The sequence below is a fragment of the Podarcis muralis genome, chromosome 2, assembly GCF_964188315.1.
Source record: "Podarcis muralis chromosome 2, rPodMur119.hap1.1, whole genome shotgun sequence".
In the NCBI taxonomy this organism is placed as follows: domain Eukaryota; kingdom Metazoa; phylum Chordata; class Lepidosauria; order Squamata; family Lacertidae; genus Podarcis; species Podarcis muralis.
Window position 1 is genome coordinate 80,080,288 of NC_135656.1, and position 25,592 is coordinate 80,105,879.

At 41.9% G+C, this 25,592-nt stretch overlaps 1 protein-coding gene across 5 annotated transcripts in view; it reads right to left on the reverse strand.

Moving 5' to 3' along the window:
- Positions 1 to 25,592, reverse strand: part of BICD2 (BICD cargo adaptor 2) — an 81,080-nt gene that overhangs the window by 14,341 nt on the left and 41,147 nt on the right. For 4 of the 5 annotated variants that reach the window (XM_077924913.1, XM_028719020.2, XM_028719021.2 and 1 more), the window contains exon 2: positions 18,197 to 18,409. The exons of the other annotated variant lie outside the window; for it this stretch is intronic. In XM_077924913.1, the coding sequence (XP_077781039.1) occupies positions 18,197 to 18,409 (213 nt within the window). The remainder of the gene's footprint in view (positions 1 to 18,196; positions 18,410 to 25,592) is intronic. 5 annotated transcript variants of the gene reach the window in all.

Here is a 25,592-nt window from a genome sequence, read left to right on the forward strand (position 1 = left end):
TGGGCCGCCGGAGCATGATTTCTGTTCTCATCCTGAAGCAAAGTTCTTAACCCAAGGTACTATTTCTGGATTAGCAGAGTCTGTAACCTGAAGCATATGTAACCTGAAGCGTATGTAACCCCAGGTACCACTGTAATAAACTTTTTTTTACAATCTATATCCATTCAAAAGAAATTACAGGTTTGCATCTAACGACCTAAACCCGTACTCTTGGGTTGCCTAATATCGTTACCAAAACCTTTCTCACGAGAAAGCCCAGCTACCTTTACATTCTGCAATTTGATTATCTGTTTGCTTTTAAATTGCGCATTAAAAATTTGTTGTTCTCTAAGCAAATCGCATCATATTAACTTTACTTGTTTTAGTTTAATAATTGTTTCTGTGCTTGCTTATCACGGGAAAAGGCGCTCTCCTTTATTCCTGATGTGAGTAAAAACTTTCCATGGAAGTGGAGTCTGGGAGGCAGTGGCAGCGAAAGAGATGGGGTAGATTTCATTGCTGCTGGGTGGTTGAGAAGTTCCACATATCCCTTCCACTGCTTATCAGTCATCTAGTGGGGTAACGCCTCTGTAAATTTCACGTAAAGCCCTTGGGACCGTGGGAAGAAGGCTTGAGGCAACGAGAATGTTTTTGTTCAGGAGGGCTTGGAGAAAGGGTTAAGAAATAGTGAAACCAGTCTCCATGTGGTGTGTCTAGTAATGGAAGAAGGAAGAACAGCTGGCTTGCATCTCAGAAAGGCCAGAGGCAGCTGAATGTCTCTGAGGAGGCCACAGTTTGCGTTCCCTGCCCCCATTTCTGCTGCCTGTTACTGGTATGAGAACTAGTGACCCAGTAAGACTGTGCCAGCCTTCGGCTGTCTCAAAGGTGTTCACTGAAGAGATTGGAAGAACCTGTTGCTACATTGATATTACTTATTAATTTAAGAATTAGAAATGACCGCTTCCCATAAGAGCTTTTCTCAGCAAACATCAAAAATTAAAAATATCATGTTTTCCTACACAGCTGCTGTTTTATTTCTACACATTTTTACAGCTGTTTAATCACTCCCTCTCCTGCTTTTCTGCTCTCCGGTTTATTTAAAGTTTTCCATTACAACTAAGCCTAAAAGCTTAGTAAATGTTTTCAATCCAAACAGAGGTTCATACCTCTAAGAGTATACGTGATTTTAGATAACATTTCTGGAAGACTCAAAATAAAACTACACATCTCTTTATCCTCCATGAATATATCAAACTGTAAATTTCCTGTTGCAATTGTTCCAGGAAAGACGATTTTGCATAGATGGATCACAATTTTAAAACATCCAGATATTTCTGGAGTGAGGAAGGAAATTAACATAAATGTTTTCGCCATCTTGAAAATGGTGCCCTGTGTAATTTACTGCATGCCAAGAAACTTTAAAGGGGCAAATTAAGTGAGCCAAGACCTTGTTGAAATTTCCAAGTACAAAGTACATTATTGGCAAAGTGTTTCTGCTTACCTAAGACACATGACACACTATGTATAAGATGCATATAACATGTTAAGTAGGAAGAAGTGCTCTAATACACTCACACACCACACCCCCCACACACACACACATTTCAGGCAAGGATTGTTGTAATTGTGCTGGTGAATTTCCATTCATTTACATCTGGTTGTGTTACTGGGTGAGGAATTGCACTCTCACTATACTCAACGTTTTGGTGACATAAATGAAATCAAGACTTACCACTCCAAGAAATATACCTTGAATCCACCCACAGAAAGCTAACTGCACGTTTCTTGCAATTCCCAGCTAGCAACTAAATCTCAGGCCTTGATGGCAAGTTAAAGCACAAGGCAATTTATTCGGAACAGAGGGAGCTGTTCATGGACATTACTTTTCAAAAACAATAGATTGCTTTGGTAAGACAAATAAATGGATTCCAAACTGACATTTCCCAAGATAAGAAAAGCCAAATGATTTCAAACCAATAATTCAAACAAATAAAATAAAAAATCTTTACTTATTTCACTGTGCTGTTTGGTCTTCATTTAGATTCTAAATTTAGAATATGGGCCACCTCTTGGGCAACGAATGTCACAAACTCTTGAGTGACCAGATCTGCCTGTCCCTTTTGGAGTCAGATGGAGCACAGCGTTCATCTCACAGCACCGGCTGGTTCATGGCAATGTTGCATGTTGCTACCAATCTTGCTTTCAGGCTTTCAAAGCCTACCAGCTGCCATGTCTCATTAATGTCCTGTGTGCAAAAAGTCCAGAAATTGATTTTATCTCATACAAAGGGGGTGGGGAAGTAGTTTGGAGCCGAGACCAACAAATATTTCACCACCACCACCCAGATAACGTTTCAAAGTCAAAACAGTGGAAAAGGTATTAAAGGATCTTTTTGCAGCAGAGAGTGTTTGGCAGGAATTAATGCACCAAAGAGGGGACGTGGGTAAGATTTGAAAACTAAAACAATAATGAAATAAAGGGAAAGGGTCTCTTTGAGATAAGACACGTCTTAACATGGTGTTACATTGGCAACTAGCTATTTGTGCATGTGACTGCTAGTTATACATTTTAGATTTATGAATGAACATTAAGAGATGATTAGGAATTCGGGGCATCGTATCGCTCACCCCAGAAGTCAAACCTTTATCATCATTGCAAGTGAACACTTGTAAAAACCCTATGGCTTACCTTGAGCTAAGTGAAAGCAGTGGCCAGCCCCAAGCCCTGGCAGAGTCTCTTCCCTTGCCAGTGAAGAAAGGCAGGATCCTGACACTCTGTTTTTCATTCCTGCCAAGGGGAAGACCCTACAGATGGGCCTGGGATCATCTGCTATCTACTTCCTGTGCCCAAAATTAAGTTGCTAGGCTTGGGGAAGGGAAGGCGACTGTGACTTGCAAGATCAAGGATTCCATTTCCAATCCTGCTTGCAACAATTCGCTGCTTAAATGCTTGTGACACTTCCAGGACGATGTGATTCTTCCCTAACACAGGATCTCACAGAGTGGGGGCAACCTAACATATGGGGATGTAAAGTTACAAAAAAATTAGCAATCTTTGACAGAATATCTGGCTGTTCTAGTCCTTTCCCAAGTTTTTCTGCCTGCCTCAATCATGGGACAACCATGAGCCACACCTATTGGGATCTGAGTCAATGTTAAGCCATAAAGCAGCCACCCTGTCGTCAGTGACAATCAAAGTGTACAGACAGTAGTGACATCAGTATGGCTCAATGAGCATGTCATGTTGTTACGGCAAGTTGAAATGGGTTCTCTTTTCGAAAGGAAACAAACTTCTAGCTGCCACCCAACCTAATTGGCAGTGGTTGCAGGAAGCGGAGGCCCTGCCAACACTGCTGGATACGGTGGCTGGATCTAGCATCTTCCTTTAGCTCTCTGCTCCTCTTCACTGCAAGACGAGATTGAACAGGAGAAGGAGCTGGAACAAAGGGCTTGGTGGACTGCCTAGGGCTATGTCACACGCCTGCCTAACCCATATTGTGACAGATGTGTGCAGAAACACAATAAAGCAGGAGGAGTGAACCTGTAGTCCTCTAGAGATTCCTGGACTACAATTCCCATTATCCCTGTTGGCCATGCTGGCTAGGGCTGGTGGGAGCCCAGTAACTTAGGGGGGCAGCAGGTCCCCCCACCTTTGCAAGAAGCAAAGAGTGGTGGACCATTGCCTGAAAAAAAAATAACAAAAGCAAGAATACCACACACCACAAGGCATGACAAAGGGAATTCCAAAGATGGGATATAACTGTTCTGTGGTGTAGAAAGGTGAGAACATAAAGGCAGAGGAGGATTGGGACTGCAGTGTGGTGCTCCAATAGTTAACTAATTCTGCCCTCTCATGCCCTTGATTTTGCCCAGCTCAGGTGTCAGCTCACTAGAAGTTTCGTAGATAAGAGAAATGGATATTGTTCCACAGAACTAAATGATATGATCACCCAGTTCTCACACTAATGTGACATTTTAAATTCGGTTAAAGCAGCAAGGCTAACAGAACCAAAATAGGTATTTCATTTGACTGTTTTCTTTTTAAACTAAGCAAGAAAGAAATCTTTCATCAGCAAAGGCCTTGAGGGAATAACACCCACAAAAATATTGCTGAGGAATGGCATCTACTGGTCATCCATTGACTGTGGTCTGGGGTCCTCTTCTCTAGAAACTATTTGGACAGGGGTCTAAAGTTTCAGATAAACCTTGCCAATTTACTGGCCCATCTTTTTGACAATGAGCAGTCGGGGTGGGTATCATATGTGTAGCCTAAAGTAGTCATAAAATGATAATAACTGAGTCCAGAACTGTAACCCAGGGGTAGGAAGGGGAGGCTTTTATTCATACTATTTTCATAAGACAACATCCCAGAATCTTTTATTCCTTCAGAGGCAGGTCTTTGTGAGAAGCCTATGCTGATTAATGGGGAGAGAAAGGAAATCCCTTGAAAAAATATACCCCGAGACTGTTTAATGTCTGTCCAAATTACCATCTCTCCCCATTTGTTTCTCCAAATTGTACAGCAGCTGAAAGGCATCATTTGTGGGGAAACTGAACAGGTTTCTTCATAACAAATGTTACATTTTTATTTAATGGAAGCAAGGATATTTTCTAGTGTCTTTTCTTTCCCTCCCCAACCTCCCAGGAAAATAATGCTATGCAGAAATGGCAGGACAAATAACAGTAGTAATATGCCAGCTTTCCAAATATACTTTTAATTTTAGGTTTACTGTCTGCATAGGAATATATTCAGATTTGAGTGATGGATGCATTGATCATTTGTGGTGAGGATTAGTCAAGCTTATGCCTGATCCTTGGATCCCATATCCAGAATGAAGCGGGGAGGAATGCCTCCAAATTTAGGAGTCTCAGCTGTGGCTGCAACTGTGGTGAGCAATCTAAAGGATGTCAACACCACTAATATGAATTAAAACTGGCAGGGTCTATCATGTTTGTGAGACTACTTCTGGGTCATTTGGAAAAACAAAGGAGAGTCAATAGAAAACTGAATGTAGTTACAGCACTGAAGAAGAAGAGATGCAGTTAATTATTCTAGTCCGGCCTTCTCCATCTGGTGCCCTCCAGGTAGTTAGGACTGCAACTCTCGCCAGCATTTGCAAGCTGTCAGAACTTTTAGTGTGCTAGTAGCACCTGTACTTTGGAACTCCCCAAGTAGTGCATTGTGTGCACTTGCCATGCCTATCTGTGACCTTATTCTCAGTCTGAAATGTGGGCATGACTGGGCCTCACACACTCCCCTTCTTTTTTAACTGAAGGAAGTGGGAAAGGTCGTCACATGCACTGCAATGCAATATCTGAAGAAAGGCCTCTAAAACACTGGGATTTAACAGTCCCAATTAACTTGTGTGCAAATAAAGAACACACCTCGAGCCATGGTACTCATGTATAGACTGGCTAAGTTTCTAGCAAGATCCTGAATTCTGAAGGGGAAAAAATAGAATAAAATCCTATTTTTTCAAGCATGTCCATCTTACAGCATCTTTTTATGAAAAGCAGGGCAGGAAAAGGATGTTTGGGATTCATAAACTAAGCTGGGCGAATAAATATTTAAGTATCTGTTACATTTATGAAATTGTTTGAGGCAAAACCTTTGTAAAACTGCTGAGTGCCTGTTTTTTTAATTGATTTATTTTTTTATGCACAGTTGCATTTTGGAAAGCAGACTTTTATATGCTATATTTTTATATTAAAAAAATTAATGATAGTAGAATATTCTGTTGTGCCCCAGTCATGGTAGTAAATCATGAAGTGCTTTAGAGAACGAAAAATGAGTATGGAAAGGGTAAAGTTAGAAGGAGAATGTGTAAATAAAACTACTAAAACTGTGTTGTGCTTAGTGTTGAGATTAATTGAGCCATGACTTTAAAGGCGAAAAATCTTTAGAAATGTATTACTAGCCTAGGGTGCCATCTTCAAAAACAAGAGGAACTTGTGTGTTTGGGCAGGGGAATGTGGCCTTCCAGATGATGTTGTACTCCTGCTCCCATTAACCCTAGCCAACAAGGGCAAAGGTCAGGGATTATGGGAGCTGTAGTACAACAGCACCTGGAAGGTCCCAGTTTCCCCATCCCTGGGTCTAGTAAATTCTAGATTTAGGTTCGTCTACTGCATGAATCTGCAGGGATAATTCAATATGAGACTGGGACAAAATTAATAAGGATAACCTTGGGCTGAGGTGGGAAGCAGTTTGCTTTACATTTTGACATGCTTCTTCTACAGCGAACCTTTTCAGGATCTGGAATTCAGGACTTTTAAATTAATTCAATAATGGAAACTAAGAGAAATGTTATTAACATCATTATGTGAAGTATTGTTGTGTGTCAAGTACTATTAAACATACTGGAGCACCTACACTCAGGTGTTTGCTGTTTCTCATTTGCTTCTGATATTCTGTACCCTGAAATCTGTTCCTCACCCCAACACTAACAAGCACTATTTAGAAACAACCTAATTGTGGTTCTTTTGGGGTGGGTATACAGCTTATTCTTTAGCAGACTGAGGGTCAAAATAAAAGTAAAGGTATGCTACATCTAAAAACACACAGAGCCCCCCCCCAAAAAAAATCAGGATGTGGTTTTTGATGACATAATGGTTTAATTAAAAGTTAAGTGATCTTCAGTCGTGCATGGTACGAGTTCTCAAATAATAGAGTACAGTCAGGATAAATAACTTCAATACACTTGGGGAATGGATTTATTCATTTAGTATATAAAATCGAAACATTAAATTGTGTCTGCCCTGATAAAACCAAAATTTCCTGAAAAGGTTGTACACTTCAAAATCAGGCTGTATCTCCAGATTTCTGTTAGATGCCAAGACTTTCTACGCTGTCACCTTTAAAAGATATGTTCTGCTTTATAATATCTTTCTTTCAAGTATATCAATGCACAACATCAATAAAGCAAATCAGGAACAGATGCCTCCTTAAATAATATGCAAAGCAAACCAAGCGCATTTCCATGACAATTCATCATCTTTGGAATGCTTTTTTCCCATTATGGGCTCTCAAAAGGGCTACAAATGATAAATGATAGATTCTCATTGAGTGAAATAGAAAATTCTTATAATTATTGTAGAGGGGGAGCAAAAGAAAGAAAAACTGTCAGTTTAAAATCAGCTTTGATAAAGATAAAAGGTGAGAAACCCAACAGCTGCCATCTGCTACAGCCCACAGTATGCTGAGGGAGCGCCCAGCAGTGGGGCTGGAGTCCCACCATTCTCTACATCTGAATTTTCCTGCAACGAACAAAAGAAAATGCAGGGGCTCTGCCTATTTATCCTGCAGTTCTTCGTGGTGCCTTAAAGTCAAAGCATTTGAGGGGGGAAGCAAAGAAGAGACCATATGCTGATCTTCCTAATTCGGTCACTATGCAGGGTAAGGGTGACAAGTCCCGCAGACCCAATTTGATATGGTGAGTTCCTTGGGGACACAAAGCTTCTTTCTAATCTGTGTTTTATGAATAGCTTTGATAAGCATACATTGGTGAGGGAGGGGAGGGGCTGCCTTCTAGACAATATTTCAACACTGTACCAGTGCTGCCAGGCAAATTTAGTTGAAATGCACCTATAACTTCACTGTGCAATATATCTATGATTTAAAATATGCTTTGACGATTGTGCACTGAACCTTTTTTTAAGGAAGGAGGGAAGGTATGGCATGCCATCAGTTTTGTCAAAGAGGCACAGCCAAAGAATGCATTTTTAAACAAATATTCTCAGATGGTACTCTTGGCAAAATAATAACAATAACAAAACAATAGCAATAATAAAGCAATTAGCCTCTCCCACTACACTAAATACCATTGGCAACCATTGGTGTTTCATTCCTGGCCCCTTCCCCGCAGGTCGGCAGAACGTGTATAAGTGTGCCCTGCCCGGTTATGCCCCCCCCCTTCTGTCCTTTTAGTGGTGTGTTTAGTAACGTTTTCGGGTTATTTCCGGGTCCAGCATCATGCACATGTGTGCAACTGTACATCATTTGAATGTGTGTTTAATCAGTTGTTACCTGTAGTTGGTCCCCTAGCCTGTGTGCCATTTGAGGGACGGCTGATTAAATTTCTCAAATAAAATCTGAATGCCTGTTTATTAACAGGGTATAAAAGAGTGTAACATGATACCATAATGTATAAAACAACCACAAAGGATTTAAATCCAAAGGCAATTTCATGGAATAACTGAATTACAGGATTATAATTTAGAAAATCAAATCACCTAGTGAGAGAGCCCCACTCCACAAACAAGGGGGGTGGGGAGCTCTAGCTGATGCAGCATCTTAGCCCCAGTGACAAAGTGTCGAGTCAAGGCAACAAGAGAGCTAAATCACTGAGCAATTTTGGCAGCAGGGAGAGAAGGCCTTCCCCTTTGTGACCTAAGAAATCGCGAGCACCCAATAAACATTCCCCACCAGATATGCAGGTAGAAATTTAACAGAGATGTTGAGGCTATCTGTGTACTGCACAGAATGTCACATACACAACTATCTGCCTGCTGCACTACCGGACCCATCCAGTAGGAGGAAATTTGAAAAAGGGTGGATTTAGGTCCATTTTGCTTCCTGGGAATGCACCTCTTCGCACACACAATAGTGTTACATGATCCCTGTCTTTCTTCTCCCCCACCAATTTTCTCGTTTTGCTACCACCCCACATTTAGCTTGGCTGCTGTTGCTAAAGCCTGAGTGCCCTTTCAGATGACTTTATTTTAGTGGGCATTATCACTAAACACATTTGCCATATCACAAACACATTCCAGACATGCAATATATCCGCCTTGCATAATCTCATTCCCACCTACTTCTTTTTCATGTTCACTAAGAGCCAATTCACAGGACAAGTACTTTTCAAGGGATGTACTTAACCTATTATAAACCCCCTCGTCGCATGAAACAAGACATAGGATCTGCTTAGGCAAAGCAGGGTTCCAATTTAGCTACACTTCAAAATCACCTGGTAACCCTGATTTCAAAACCTAGTTCAACTGAAACCCTGGTTGCTCAGCTGTGGTTAACCTTTTCACCTACGTAATGCTTCACTTCTCCAACATGGAACCCTTCAGGTGTTGCTGGATTACAACTCTCATCATCCTTGACCACTGATCAGGCTTGCTGGGAATGATGGAATTTGTAGTCCAAAAAAACCTGGAAGGAACCCATTTAGGGAAGGCTGAGTGAAGGCAAGGTGACAGACCTGGGAAAGAAGAGCATGAATCATAGAATCATAGAGTTGGAAGAGACCACAAGGGCCATCGAGTCCAACCCCCTGCCAAGCAGGAAACACCATCAGAGCACTCCTGACATATGGTTGTCAAGCCTCTGCTTAAAGACCTCCAAAGACGGAGACTCCACCACACTCCTTGGCAGCAAATTCCACTGTCGAACAGCTCTTACTGTCAGGAAGTTCTTCCTAATGTTTAGGTGGAATCTTCTTTCTTGTAGTTTGGATCCATTGCTCCGTGTCCGCTTCTCTGGAGCAGCAGAAAACAACCTTTCTCCCTCCTCTATGTGACATCCTTTTATATATTTGAACATGGCTATCATATCACCCCTTAACCTCCTCTTCTCCAGATACTGGATCCTGTTCGCACTGATTATGCAATAATGGATGTTTCAACTGTACATGCCCTAACATACAGTGGTACCTCGGGTTAAGAACTTAATTCGTTCTGGAGGTCCGTTCTTAACCTGAAACTGTTCTCAACCTGAGGTACCACTTTAGCGAATGGGGCCTGCCGCTGCCGCCATGCGATTTCTGTTCTCATCCTGAAGCAAAGTTCTTAACCCGAGGTACTATTTCTGGGTCAGCGGAGTCTGTCACCTGAAGCATCTGTAACCTGAGGTACCACTGTACTTGAGCAAAGCTTGCAATTGTTTATGTTGAAAGTGTATTCATTTACAGGCAAGCTTTATATTACGTAGGTATTTAAGCAGCACAATTAGTAGGGGTTTTCGCTAGATATGGAGAAATCCTGGGACAAAGATACAGGTTGTATTTTGAAGAGCCAAACTGAAATGAATCCTGTGCTCGGTGCACACTCCAAATAACTATGCTCCTGTTTCTGCAAATCCAGAGTCGAGTCCCTAAGGTGGTTGGATGGTGCCTTGTACGCCTCCTTCTAGCAATTCCTGCAGCCAAGTTGGTTGCCAAATGTACTGCTCTGCTTTCCTTTGGACCACATCAGCAAGGCCAAGAGCAGCCCAGGGCCACAATACATACAGCCAAGGCTTGCACTCCAGGGAGGTCACTTCAGTGCTGCTAACGCAGCAGTTTGACTTCACCCCTGGAGGTGCACTCCATTGTCTATCGAGACCAACAGATGCCAACAAGTTTCTGCTTTGTATGAATCCTGTCAGCACAAGTCACCAATGCCTATTATGAAAAGCAATGGGGTTTAAATTCTAATATTTATGTTGGATATGAGTTGTGAAATTCATTGTGCTTATGCATGTTGAATTTATTTTATTTATAACTCACCTTTCTCCCAGTTCAAGAACCAAGGCAACTCACAAAATAAGTACAACTAAAAGCACACAATGAATATAAACAATCAATTAAATAAGTAACTAATTAAAAACAGCACTGAACATACTTAACACCATTTAAAAGCTACCTTCCCATGGAAGTGAGTTCCACAATCTAGGAGCAGTCACTAAGTAGACCCTCGGTGCCAATAATGCACGTCAAAGTTAAATTTAAAAGATATTCTGCAGAGATCTGTGAACCATTGACGTCTGCAAAATTCTAGGTATATTTGAGGGTCAACCCCTTGATTCGGAGTACAGAGCCCGAAAAGCATAAAGTGGTTTACTGCAAATCTAACAGCATCTTAAATGCCAGCTCCTCCCCATTCTAACAGAACTGTATGCGACCAAAATTGTGCATGGGGCTTAATGAGTTTTTCATATTTAACTGCAGGGCTGTCCCCCGCCCTTCCATTTGGTAGTCTACCCTCTCCTTTGTTCTTACATTGCACGTGTACTTTCACGACAGCTTCCTGAATTACTTTCCTCTCTTTTTGTGTTAGCTGCCAAACACCTCTTGCACCATGCTACAGCATTTATTCTTGTTCACTTCTATTCTTGCTTGCTCTTTAAAAAATAATAATAACAAAACAATAGAGTCCATTTTCTTTTGATAGCATCTTTGGAACAGGGAGTGAGATCAATCCTGTCAACTCTGCACATATGATTCATTTGCATCTTATACCTCATCTTGCTGTGCTGCAATTACAACAAGTCTGGGCTTTTATTCTGAACTATCAGGGGGGTGAGTCAGATTTGTTCATGTCCTTTCAGTCATGTTTTTCAGCTTGGACAACACTCTGGTAACATTAACAAAGCAGGCACAATATCCTTTTTTTATAATGCATACATACCTATCACTCATTTAATAGGCCAGTATTCATGAACCAACCATCCCACTATGCAGACTCTTCCTTAAGAATACCCACATTAATACATGTAAAGAGGCTTTTCGTTTAGTATGCTTCTTTTAAAACAAGAACTACCGTATTTTTCCATCTATAAGACGCCCCCATGTGTAAGATGCCCCCTATTTTGGGGGACTCCGATTTAAGAAAATGGAGGGAGATGTATCTGTGTATAAGGCGCCCCCAAATTATTGACATTCTTTTTTAGGGAAAAAGCCTAGTCTTATACATGGAAAAATACGGTATTTGTAAGGCAAGTTCTTCTGCTTAGAACATATGACTTAGGCTTGGCTGATAGTGCAAGCTTTGGAAACCCCCTAGCTGGGAAAGTAAGTTTTGTCCTGTCCTTAAAAACACACACACACACAAAAACCCACTAGTATAACAGTTTCTGAGAGACAAGAGGATAACAACACACAAAGGACTAATCAGCATTTTAGCTATAAATCCCATTGGGGAATAGAAGTGTGCCCCTGACTTTAGGAATACTCTGCCCTCAGTAATGATGTTAAGGCAGGTGCTTATGGGAACTTGGAGATATGGAACAATTAGGCTACTGTGTATATAGAAAAGAGCACCAGACAGAGCCAATGTAGGCAGATGGGGCCTAACAACAAGCTTAGCTGGCTACTATGGTGACAGAGCTGGCACCTAAAAATAAACACTTGCTGAAAATAACACTGGTTGAATGGGGGAGATAAAAGAGCCAGTGGGGGAGAAATCCTATATACAGTCAGACAAATCTGGATGAATAGACCGGGACCCAAGATTACTTCCTTCTCTTTCCCCCCAGCCATACATTTCTTGTGTTCCATTTGTATTTTTTAAAGGTGAAATTAAAGGCGTGCGGGGGAACCCTGCTGGGAGTTTTGCAGTTTTTAAAGAGGAAATTATTTAACTCCACCTTATATGAGAGAGCACAGTCCTCTCCCCATGTACATCTGAAGACTGCTCATGAACATCTGAAGGGCAAACGTAGGGAGAAAGGTCAAGGGAGCAAGAGCTAAGCACAAAGGACAGTGATGCTTCCCCATACATGGGGGGGGGGGGGAGAGAGACAGGTGGAAGACATGACTACTGGCTGCAGGACTGCGGAGGATAATTTGTGCCATAAACTCTGGGTTAAAATTGCTGCATGACAACAGGAAGCAAGTGGACTTGGGGAACGGGAGCAGAGAAACAGCTTGAAAGAGCTTGTTTGTTTGTCCTGCAAAGCAAAGCAATGCAGGGTTCAAAACGGCCAATCCCGAGCGTTTAAAAAACAAAGGAAAGCTTAGCCAAAGGAAACCACAACCGGCACAACTCTTCCTTCTAGCCTTCACATGTCATGGGAACAGACTAATGGCAGATGACCAACATCTGAAGTCTTCTGTTGTGTTCAAACTGGCTGCTGCAGTCAAATGAAAAACATAGGAATCAGCTTGAAGAAGGAAGACAGTCTAGAAAGCTCGTTCATGCTACAGTGACACAAAATTAAAGACTAGGAAGGAGAACACTCAGCTTTGGATTAATTCCCCAGTACACGCACCATTCCTTCATTCTGCCTACCTTCTTTCACTCACCCCTAAAGTTCTTTATCTGGGAGAAGGGAAAGGGCTGGTCTACTCTCTGTAAATAACCAAATGGATTTTTATAGCTTTAGGTTAATTTATAGCTCCGGGACAGTTTTATTGAATAAAAGCCTGATTGCTAATGTAAACCATGATTGAAAAGGGGGGGGGGGGAGTAGGCTGTACTGAAGTCATTATAATCAGAAAACTCCATTTTGAAGATTAACATGTTGTTTATTTATGCTGCTCAGCCTAGCCAAGATGAGCCATAACGCAGACAGAAAGTACCAAAGGAACTTTCTTCAAAGGCAGCCTCAGAAAAATTGCCACTTTTATGGTTTTTAAAAAGAAATGGAAATTGCTTGTACCTTCCCAATACCACTGAATGAACTGAGGGCTGCTATGTTTTTTTCCTAAAGATGGTTTAGTCACAGATTAGGAGAGGCTGGTGAGCTTATTTGACTTAAAAGCAAATAAATTGTATAAACTGCATAAGTATTTGGTTTTTCACTCCATTCTAAAAATGGAACAGCTCAGATTGGCATGTGTGTGTGTGTGTGTGTGTGTGTGTGTACACACACACACTTATAAAACCACATGGCTCACCTTAGAGAGCAACAATCTCGTGTTGTGTTTGTTACATGTGCCCATTGGAATATAGGAATCTGCCTTTTACAGAGCCGGATCATTCCTTAATCTAGTACAGTATTTTTAACACTGAGTGGCAGAGGCTCTCGAGGGCTTCAGACAGGAGTCCTTTCCCAACCCTTTCAGGGGCTGAAACTGGGGTCTTTTGCATGCAAATCATGAGTCTGTCACTGTACGATGGCCCTTTCCCAAAAGATGACATGGGGAAATTAGTGGTACATAGAAGTCGCAAGAGAATCTCCAGGAGGCAGAGGCTGAGCTAGCTCATGGCAACACCACACTCATGTGGTATCAACAAGCCTTAACAAGAGCAAACTAGAAAACTGGCTAAACAGTTTTCCAAGAAAATTGCAGTGATTTCTTTTGGATAGTATGTCTCAAAAGATCATAATGCCTTAAGAAATAGGCAGATTGTTTCTGTGCACGGAGTAAGCATCTCTTTCAATCATTACAATGGTTTGAAGATGCATACACAAAACAGGCAGCTGTCTTAAAAATGCATTCACACACACAAACTTTAGCACATGCCATGTCACAGAACATTTGCAACTCAACCAGAAATGACTGTGCCCTAGTATTTAGGGCCCTGCAACTGTGACAAAAAAGCACTGAAGCAACCATGCCCAAGGTCTACGGTTTACAGTGGCTGAGTTGTGATGTGCACAGTTGTGAGCTCTGCCTCTGGATACTGGGAGAAGGCTCATCTTGCCTCCTCTCCAAAAGAATCTGATTAGCTGCTTAAGGCAACTTGAAACTGAACTAAATAGACAGATCTTTGGTCTGATCCAGAAGAGCTATTCTTAATGGCTAAGTTACCCGCTTAGCAACTGTCAGTCATAGAAAAGCGTTCTGACATGTTAAAGGAAGGGAAGCAATGAGCTATGCTGCTCTCTGATTGATGTTGGTTTAGTGGTTCCTTTTAACTCAGGTTCCTCTTGCTCAGACTTGCATTGCTCTGAAACTGAGCAGAGCAGTCCTAGCTCTGGCTGGGGAACCATGGCCAGAGGACCATAATAGGCAAACACTGGCTCCACCATCACATCAAAAGCCTTGACACCTGCATTGGTCAAGGAAGGTGGTGGATGTGATGGAGAGCAGATTTCTGGGTATTTTCTGCTGAACCAGTACCAGGCTGGCATAGCAGAGGCCCAGGCCCCTGTCTGGCAACTGGATCAGCTTGAAATCAGGCAAATCTATAGACAGCACTGCTCCACCTCATTTTGAGATTCCATGCCAACTTCTGCAAGCAGGCACACTTCCAGCAGTTGTGCTTATGCTACCGTGCCTTCTACCATGAATTACGATGCTGCTAAACCCTAACCCCCTCCAGCGGTTAAGGATCAGGGCCTTAGTCTCCTTACTCTGCAAAATGGACCATCAAGCTTCCTTCTGAAAGACTGCACTTCAGTGCTACAGCAAACAAGTTGATTTCCCCACCATCTGCTTACTAAACTCTTCGACTTTTTCACAAAAAGGCTCCACAAAGCAGGAAAAGTGGCTTTTGCTGTTAGAATTTGATAAAAAGGCAAAAGCAAATATTATTGCCGTACAGAATCATGAGGTAGCAGGGAACAATTAAGGCAAAATGGAAGAAGCCCAGAGTGGCTGGGGCAACAAAGTCAGATGAGTGGGGTACAAAAAATAAATAACAATTACTACTACTACTACTACTACTACTACTACTACTACTACTATTACTACTACTACTACTACTACTGAGCCATTCTGTCTGCCTCCAATCGTACCATGGCTTCACATTTGCTTGAACGTTATCTTCTGAAGGAATGGGAGGTTTTCGCGATAGCGTTATCAAAGAAATGAGGCACAGCCTAGACTTCTACATTATTATTTTTCATTTAAAAAAATAGGTGGGGGCACTACATATTTGCATACATATGTGTCCAAGACTGGGGCAACACATCTATACTGACTGGTAGCAAGAGTCATCTCCAACCCTACCTCAGAATGCCAGGGACTGAACCTAGGACTTTTCTGTATGCAAAGCATACCACCGAGAGCAGAGCTCTCTTCCCCAATCTTCCTTCATTTCCCCCTCCACACTTCTGGGGGATTCCAGCCAGTGAATCAGAAACTACTCTAACTGATCTTACTCATTCCTGCCACGGAGAGACTTCTGTTCTGCATTACACAGATATCTCATCTGCAGCCTGTCCTCATATGCAGTGCTGATGAAGTAAGACAGCTTCACGCAGTGTCAACAGCTCCCTAAAGATCAGCCCCACTTGTTTTCAGCACTTTTTGCCGCAGAATCTCATACAAAGAAAAAGCTTCAACTAAAACTTGCATTCCCTGCTACGGTGCTTCTTCCCAGTTTCTCTCAACTAAAACAACCAAGATTAAACCGCTCAATATGTTGCAGGAGGAGGATGAAGTAGGAACGCTTATGAAATCTGCAACTTTCATTCCAGTTCAAGCAGATATATACAAAGTTTAAAATAACCTGATACTTTTGTTTCACAGTGTTTCCAAGAGATAGAAACTGAAGCAGTCAACTTTGCAGATGATACACAACTTTTTGTGAACGGGGGAAACCAACATGTTCCCATTTCTACATTTAATGCCTCATTTCACCAGAAAAAAATGAGACAGGGAGGGTCATAAGAGAAAAGGAAAATCGGCCAAAACATAAATTATGTTTGTAAAACATGTTAAAGAAGTAAAATCTATTTTTTGCCATAGCTTTAACAATCTATATCTATATACACAGAGAGAATCAGCCAGATATCTGCAAATAAGCATTTACATAACAAAACTTTGATACAACATGTAATCCATAGCCCCATCAGAAGAGCTTCTTCCTATTTAATGTGGCTAATGCTTCCTCAATATGGCGAACAGCATAACGTTCAGAGAGGACACAAGAACAAAGTGGCAATTAGGAATCACCAAAAACAAAAAAATACAAAAAGAGTGGGAATGTGTAAAGGAATATCTAGAGAAATGTTGTCCTCAAATAAAATCCTTGATATGTTTAATTTGAAATTTGCAAAATGAAAGAATAGTTAGATAAGATACATGATGTAATAAAGAAGAAACAAGAATAACAACAGTAGATGAGAGAGAGAGGGAGGGAGGGAGGGAGAGAAAGAGAGAGAATAAAAGAAGCTGTAATGAGGTGGTGGGAAGTCACTGGGGAAGATATGGGATTATTGTATGTATTTTGACTTATATTATATATATGGAAAATAATGGAAGATGTATATGAATAAGTAACTGAAAAATCAATAAAAATTAATTATAAATTAATTAATTATAAAAAACAACAATGGTGCTGTAGGTAACAACTCCCACCTCTAGGATACTGCCTAGCCAACTATGTTCTCTAGAAGGGTTCACAGCAGGCTAACCTCAAAAACAACATATGAAGCTCATAAATAAAACAAAAAAAAAAAAAAAATCCCCAATAATCCAACATCCTTTCATATTAAAGATAAATTAAGTTTTGTTGTTGCTATTCCAGGCATGTAGGATGGCCATCTAATTACTACTTTTAGCTTACTGCTACTTGTATGCAGGTTTTAGGAAACCTTAAAACTATTTGTTTTAATGTGACATGGTTTTAACATTTAGATTTTAACTAGGGGCTACCGCCCCTACTTGCTCTGCTCTCCAACCACACCTGCTCTCCAACCACACCTACCCCTTTGCTATCTGCCCTTCCGTCACATCTGACCAAATCCCCTCTTTTCACACCACACCTACCCCATTGCAGATCCCCTCACAGCTTGCCCCAACCCCTTTTAAAAGAGAAAGGAGGCACTTCACAGAGCAACTTACCGTATTTTTTGCTCTATAGGACGCACTTTTTCCCCTCCAAAAATTAAGGGGGAAAGTGTTACGTCCTATAGAGTGAATGCAGGCTGCGCGGCTAAGCCCAAAGCCAGAACAGGGAGACGGAGCGCTGCGGAGTGCTCCGTCTCGCTGTTCTAGCTTGGGGATGGCTGCGCGCAAAGCCGCTGCAGGGCAGCAAGGTGCCTTCACCCCGCTGCCCTGCGGAGGCTACAAAGGCTGTCCCCGAAGCCAGAACAGCGAGACGGTCTCGCTGTTCTAGCTTGGGGATGGTAGCCGCCTGAAGCCTCCAGACGCTCCGGAGGCTTTGGGTGAATGCACCTTGAATGCACCCTGTTTTAGAGGGGGAGAACAAGAAAAAAAGATTTTTTTATCCTGTTCTCCCCCTCCTATGGTCCGGTGCGTCCTATGGGCTGGTGCGTCCTATAGAGCGAAAAATACGGTAAACAGTTCACTTGGGCCACCTGCCAACTGTGCTTCTGGCTTGGCCGCTTTCCTGCTGTACCTCACACTGCAGCTGCAAACTGCAACGTGTCAACAGCCTTACGTTTTTATGTATATGGACGGATATAGCTAGTTTGAGGAGCAACTTCATGGGCCCTGCTGAACTGAATGGAAGATAGAGAAATGCCTTTGAAAGTCCCCAGCATGCCTAATTTAAGAAGTGTCTATCAGAAACATAAATAGGCATGGCTTTCCAAGGGCATATAACAAGACAGCCTCAGAGCTTTTGCACTTCAGGCATTATGGCCCAATAACTCTCACCTCTCTCAGTTCCTGAGCAACAGAGTTCAAGCGTTCATTTTCAGACTGGGTGTTGGCAAGGACATTCCTCAGCTGCTTTAGCTCTGTCTGCAGTTCCATGACTTTCTTCATGTAGTACTCTTCCTTTGTGGCGGACTCTTGAATCAAGGTTTCTTCCCTGCTCTCTCCATCTGCTGCTACTTTCTTGTGGTTAGTGTGAGCCTGACCAAAAGCCTGGGGGGAAATCAGAAAGATCTTTAATGAATAATTTTAGCAACATGAATGTTTATTGTGCATTGAGTATACCCCGGTTAAGAGCACATCAGTCTCCCCAAATCCGTTAATGGGCAGAAACATAAAATACTTGCTGTATTTCACACATTATGGGGTATTTGAGTTGTAACCAGTGAAGCCGTCCCTTTTCCTTTCCACTCTCCTCATGCACCCCTGCATGCCCCAACTCTTCTCCAGATGGTTGGTGAACCCCTAAACAGATTGCGGGAGCATGCAGAGAGAAAAGAAGAGGTCTTCTTGCACACAGGTAGGAATCCTTGCAGTAAGGGGACAACCTGGTTGGATATAACATTGTGCTCTTTTCCTTTTCTAACACGATTATCTCCTTGTTGTGAGGTGAGGATTTGTATTTGTGCTAAAGAGAACTCCCATTTTTCAAAATGGCAACCTTGTAAGTCAAGTACGTAATTGTTTAAAACAATCAAGTGTGAACACTTGTGAAATCATCACAACATCCCTGTCAGCTGGATCACTACAATTTACATTTTACAGATCTGAGGATACGGCACAGAAATGCACTAAGGGTCATGTACCAAAACCATAAATTGTGTGGAGATTTCTGCATAAGGATACATGCAGAATCTACATGCATATATCTCCTGGTCTGAACAGCCCTATTTCCTTCAATAACATTAAAATATAGGAGTTGGTGTCATTTCAGAACAAGCCACAATGCTGCTTTCTGAGGTAATTTCTCGTCCCTCATTTCCCTCTATCTCAGGCAGCCCAGCACTTATTTGAACTAGAAGCTTCCCTAGATTACCTTAATATACTTCAAATAAATTGGCTCAATTGCTCTGAAGAACACCAATCAAAAGGCTAAGAAAAACATTGGGCTGTGATACATGGGTGGCCACCATGCAACCAGAAACCTAAAGTACACATTCAAGTATACTGGCCACACATAAAGCACATAGTTGGTGATCAAAGAATCCTATGATTAATATGCAAAACAGTTCTTACAACTCTACTTGCTCAAAGAGTCCTGCCACATTACCAACAGCAATTATTTTTATTATAGATGTATGATGATTAGGAACTCTTATTGTTAAACCAAATCTATACATACTGTTCACATGTACTACTGTAAATTTGTTGGGATTTTTTTTTTCTTTTACAACTTCATTGCTAACAAGCTATTTTTCTCCCCATGACCAAGTTGGAATCTGCTCCAAGATGTGTTTCCATTTACCTCTTTGTGTGTTATCAGACACCTGCAATTAGTTCTCCAGAGAGCTCAAATAATTTTGATATACAGTGGTACCTCTGGTTACATACTTAATTCGTTCTGGAGGTCTGTTCTTAACCTGAAACTGTTCTTAACCTGAAGCACCACTTTAGCTAATAGGGCCTCCCGCTGCTGCCACGCCGCCGCTGTGCAATTTCTGTTCTCATCCTGAAGCAAAGTTCTTAACCCGAGGTAATATTTCTGGGTTAGCGGAGTCTGTAACCTGAAGCGTCTGTAACCTGAAGCATCTGTAACCCGAGGTACCACTGTATTTATAAAGGCAAATTGTCCTACCATTTTAAGGAGCCATATTCTCGTCGGGATCCACCTGACAGATGGACTGATGTGTAAGAGCTGAAATGAATGCTGTCTTCGAACTACAGTATGTCTTTGCAACTACTGCCTTCCAAGATAGATTTGAGTCTTTCAAGTGAATTGGTATGTTCAACATGCCAGTTCTTTCTTTCATTTCATATAAAGATTGCTGGTACGAATGCTGCATTTTCAACCTGTTCAAGGGCAACGCAGGATCTCTCCTCCTTCTCCAAACACTGCTCCCTGTTTAATGATCTATCAGGTTTTCCATTGGCCATTTATGTCCTAGCCATTCAGACCGTATCTGTCATCACAGGAGGAAATTTATTTCCTACATGCAAGAAGTAGGCCTCAGAATTTCATTACTTCAGCATATTAGATAGGAAACATCCGCTGATACGGTAATTATTGAACAAACAGGACTGAAGCATATGATTGAACATGTCTGTGCCATCTTGTATGCAAGCCACCCACTCATTGCTCCTATCAGATTGAATCTGATTTCAGATAAGCAAATTAGAGAAACCAGAGACAAATACCCATTGAGGAAATTCTGGCCAGGTTCACACAACAGTCCTTAGGGAAATTAAAAAGCGTCACATTTCAGACAGAAAGTAACATGCCATCTGTGCAAGTTACTGGAAAATGAGTTCCAACTGCACACAGCAGCTTTAAATGACTGAGATCTCTACATGTTAGGGTGTTAGCAAACCAATATAACTAAAATAAGAATCTACAAAAAAGTGTAGCAAAGTTTACAAAAACTTATAATCCCCCCCCCTTAACACGCAAATCAATTTCTAATATGAAAATCAATCACATTGTAAATTGTTGTCCGTATCGGGACTTCTTTTACCTGTTTCTGAGTCATTATGTACTCTGTCTGCTTCAATCTTCAATTTGTGTTCCAGGTCACTCTGCATAAAGCTATGTTTCCTATTCGCCCTTATGGGTAATCTAAAATCTGTGTAACTTTTCCTCCTTTCATCAGAAGCAAATAAAATTTCTAGGCACAGGAACATTCCCAAAGTGGATGAAGCTTGCAAATTTTCAGCTTTTGTTGAGGAAGCAAAAGTACTTCTTGAACAAGTCCTTGATATATACAGTAAGTAAAAAGTAAAGGGACCCCTGACCATTAGGTCCAGTCGTGACCGACTCTGGGGTTGCGGCGCTCATCTTGCTTTACTGGCCGAAGGAGCTGGCATACAGCTTCCGGGTCATGTAGCCAGCATGACTAAGCCACTTCTGGCGAATCAGAGCAGCGCACAGAAACGCCATTTACCTTCCCGCCAGAGCGGCACCTATTTATCTACTTGCACTTTGACATGCTTTCGAACTGCTTGGTTGGCAGGAGCAGGGACTGAGCAACGGGAGCTCACCCCGTCACTGGGATTCAAACCGACGACCTTCTGATCGGCAAGTCCTAGGCTCTGTGGTTTAACCCACAGCGCCACCCGCGTCCCTATACGGTAAGTACTTTGCCATAAAAGACTTTTGAAATGACAGTATTTTTTGCTTAGTACAACACAAACCCGCCTGGGACGTGGGTGGCGCTGTGGGTTAAACCTCCTCCCAACCTAGCAGTTCGAAAGCATGTCAAAGTGCAAGTAGATAAATAGGTACCGCTCAGGGGGGGAGGTAAATGGTGTTTCCGTGCGCTGCTGTGGTTCGCCGGAAGCAACTTAGTCATGCTGGCCACATGACCCGGAAGCTGTACGCCGGCTCCCTTGGCCAGTAAAACGAGATGAGCGCTGCAACTCCAGAGTCGGTCACAACTGGACCTAACGGTCAGGCGTCCCTTTACCTTTACCTTACAACACACACACACACACACACACACACACACACACACTCTTAAGTGTATGGATGCACACACGCAAATACTATGCACCTTCCTATTATTGAGGTATATGAGTTAAAACTCACTATTAGACACACACACACACACACACACACACACACAAAATTTGCATTTGTTATTACACAACTGGCTGTTTTTATTTTTAAGGTGTTTGCAGCATGCCTTTTCCTGCGTGTTTGGCCTCTTCAAATTCGTGAAATGCTAGCTATACTTGGGGGAGGAGGGAGAGTCTGCTTCCAAATCCAACGCATTTTATGAAAAGGTCTGGTTTTGTTATAAATATACAATATAAAGGATTTCTGCCTCCCACAGTGGCAACTGGGGTCTCAGTTCTTAAGATATCATGCTGACTGAACCTTTGCCTTTCCTTTTAAGCTCATAAATCAGATGCTTATCATAAGGACTTTCTTTTCTCATTCCTATCGACCCATTTGAACTTGTAAAGAATTGTTGCCATGGCAGTTTACACTCTCAGACCTTTCAGCAAGGCATTCTTCCTTTCAAATACATTTGCTGTACAGCCACCTCAACCTTTTTCATTGCAATTAAAAAAACAAGCCAAAAACAAAACAAAAAACCCCAACCGTTAAATTTTTATTGACATTTCTGAATGGTTGAATAAAGTGCAAAATTGATCTCAGGTTACACAGTCGATATTTTCCCCATGAAGCTATTATGGATTTTGACACCTCTTGTTTCCTGTGCCACAAAGGTAACTGTTCATCGCAATAATATGATTCTGTTAAACTGCACATGCAAGAGCACACAACAAGTTGCACATGTAGATTTATGTCATTTTTTAAAAAGGTCTGCGCTGCTTGCACACAGGGCAGGTGTAAACGAAACATTCCCATTGCTCTGAAACTCCTAACTTGTGAGCTTGCATATCAAAAGCTTCACAAGGCCAATGGCCACAGATGCATATCTTTCGTTCAGACCAAATGCCTTCCCACACGCTCAGGTTTTTTTATAGCTAGAAGCAAGTTAACCACCAATTCTTTCTTTTATTATTTTATTTTACAAAAGTTATGCATTGCTTACTAGAACAGAAGCCCTCTAATCAGTTTGCCATTATGCTGTTTGTACTCTGCAGGGGTCTTCCAGAAATCACTGCATACCAAAGGTCTGCCTCCCCTAAGGCCTCTTTACACATTACACGCATGTAGAGGACAAGCAGGGTGGGAAATGGCTGTGCGGTCATGTATTTAGCCCCAAAGTAGCACTGCCTTGCTCCTGCCCCCACTGCCACTGTTACTATGTTAAGCATTAACTTCTGCAGCCTTCCCTGCCGGTTGTGACTTCTCCCTTGATTTTAAAGGGCTGATTGCTAAGGGAGACACCAGGCCCATACACAGCCCATAGCCCCTTTCACCTTGCTTGGCCTCAGCGTGAAAATTAATACTTGAAAAAGGCTCTAGTCATACACACATTATGCCCTGTTTTGATCTTCTGCATCTCAACAGTGAACTGTGCGCCCATCAGTTCTAGCACTGAGGCAGGCGATAAAATGGCCAGGTAGCCAACTGTGCAGCTCATCCTCTAGTCCCCGATACACACACACACTCTGATCTGACTAGAGAAGAATATTATGAACTGTAGCCTAGTACAAGCCTAGTACAATTGTGGCGATGAGGGACACTTGTTTCTACCATCTATACAAAACAATGGTAGTTTTGGGGTGCTGCTACCACAGATGCATTTTCACACCATGAGGGGGCAAGTGCTGATGCCCAGTTTTGATCTCTCTGCTCAAAAGCTGCCTGTGGTTCTCTTACACCTGCTGAGCAAGCAGTTCTGCTGACATTGTAATTTTAACCATACCAGTGGAGCCTTGGGATGAAATATTTTAAATGCTAAGGTGTATTTTCAAGCGAGCAAAATTAACGTTGCAAACAAAATAAGTTGCCAATTTGGAACCGCTGGTTATTCATCTGCAAGAACCACGGGGAGGCCAACACAAACTTAAATACTGTGTATATGCAAAATGTTAAAAAACAGTATAGCAATTAAAGAACATTTTAGTGACTGGTGTTTAGTAGGGAGGGGTTTGTGGGGAGTAAGCAATTTGTATACCTCCTACTATATTATTTTAATAAGTTTTCCAGCACAGCAATTATGGCCTGATTAGGAATACTTTATGCATCCTGCTGTGACCTTGTGCATCATTATTGATGTGTTTCTTGACAGGACTAGTAGTCAGGTGGAGCTAGCAATATGCAAATTTATCTTCTCCATTATGCTGCGTGTCAGGAGGGAAAAATAATTCACAGATTAAACCCAGAGTAGCACACTAAGAAGATGACACAGCCTCTCTCTTGATCTGGTAATATCATTGCTGGCATTTTGAATCCGTTTCTACTCCCCTTTGTTGCTTCCCCCATCAATATATTCATTTAAAAAAATCCAGGGCATTAAACAAGAAGAGAAGTGGATTTTACAAATTAAAGGAGAATGCCCACCTTGCAAAAAAGTGGGAGCTGTCTCTGATATCTTTTAAATAAATACAATTAAGCAATGGAGGCATGTAATGAACATTCAGATAGACAGGAGTTCATTATACACGCTGACGGAGGTGACACTGTGAATGTAGATCATAATGATATTTGAATAACTAAGGCATGGGAGGTAATAGCACTTAAGGCACAAATAAATTGCTGTGGATCTGCAGAACAGAAGGAAAGCACATTCTGGGCTAAGCCAGGGGAACAAGGTTTTCCAGTAGTTGCACCCCCTGCCTCCCAGGAAGAACATTGCAGCAAGGGAAGACTACCCTTTCCCTATCCATCAGCCAGGAAGAAAAGACCTGCAGCAGAGCATTTGCTGCCTTCTCCCCCATGTCAAAAGAACACTCAGCTTTAGTTACAAGCTCCCCTTGCACTGCAGAGTTGAAGAGAGGCACACTCTGACCCCATCTGTTGACCAGGAAAAGAAGAGCTGTTGAGCTATATGGGTTTGGGGTGTGTGTATTATTATAGATCCAGTGAAAACCACTTTGAGGATCATCTGGATTAAAGGATGGGATATAAATCTTCCAAATAAATAATACACTTTATACATGTGGGCCAAACTGGATGTTACCTGAAAGGTGTAACCACAGCCAAATCACATCCCTTTCCTGCCACTCCTGATTACATCAGGTAAAGCTGATGCACAATATGTCAGAATTTCCCCATCTTAGGGCAGACAAGTGCTGACTGCGCTGATGGTCACATCATGTGTCTCTTTAACTAATGTCACCAGGAGGCAAAGAGCAGCCACACCTTTTAAGTCTGAAGCCGACTTACTTTTATTCATGCAGTCAGGCAACAACGCCTCTGACATAAAGCAGACACGACATTGCAATTATACAGAAGGACTTTCTGAGCTCAACATTTTCTGAACGTTTCCCTCTAAGCTGCTCGTTCCCCACCCCCCAAAAAAATCCAGAATAATTTTAAAGTTCTCTAAAATGGTTGAGAGCACTAAATGAAGGGCAAAAGGCTAGCCTCACCATGTCTGCATTCTTTATTTATTTGTATTCCATTGTATTTATATGCCACTTGATTGTAAAAAACAAACAAATCACAAAAACTCTAAGTGGTTACACAGTGCATGTGCGGCGCAGTTCATAAAATGGCATCACCACAGCATGAGCTTCATAGAATGTGAGGCCATATACCTACCCTTGATCCATCACTGCCATTCTGAAGCTCCTTATGGCAAGCTAATGAAGAACACAC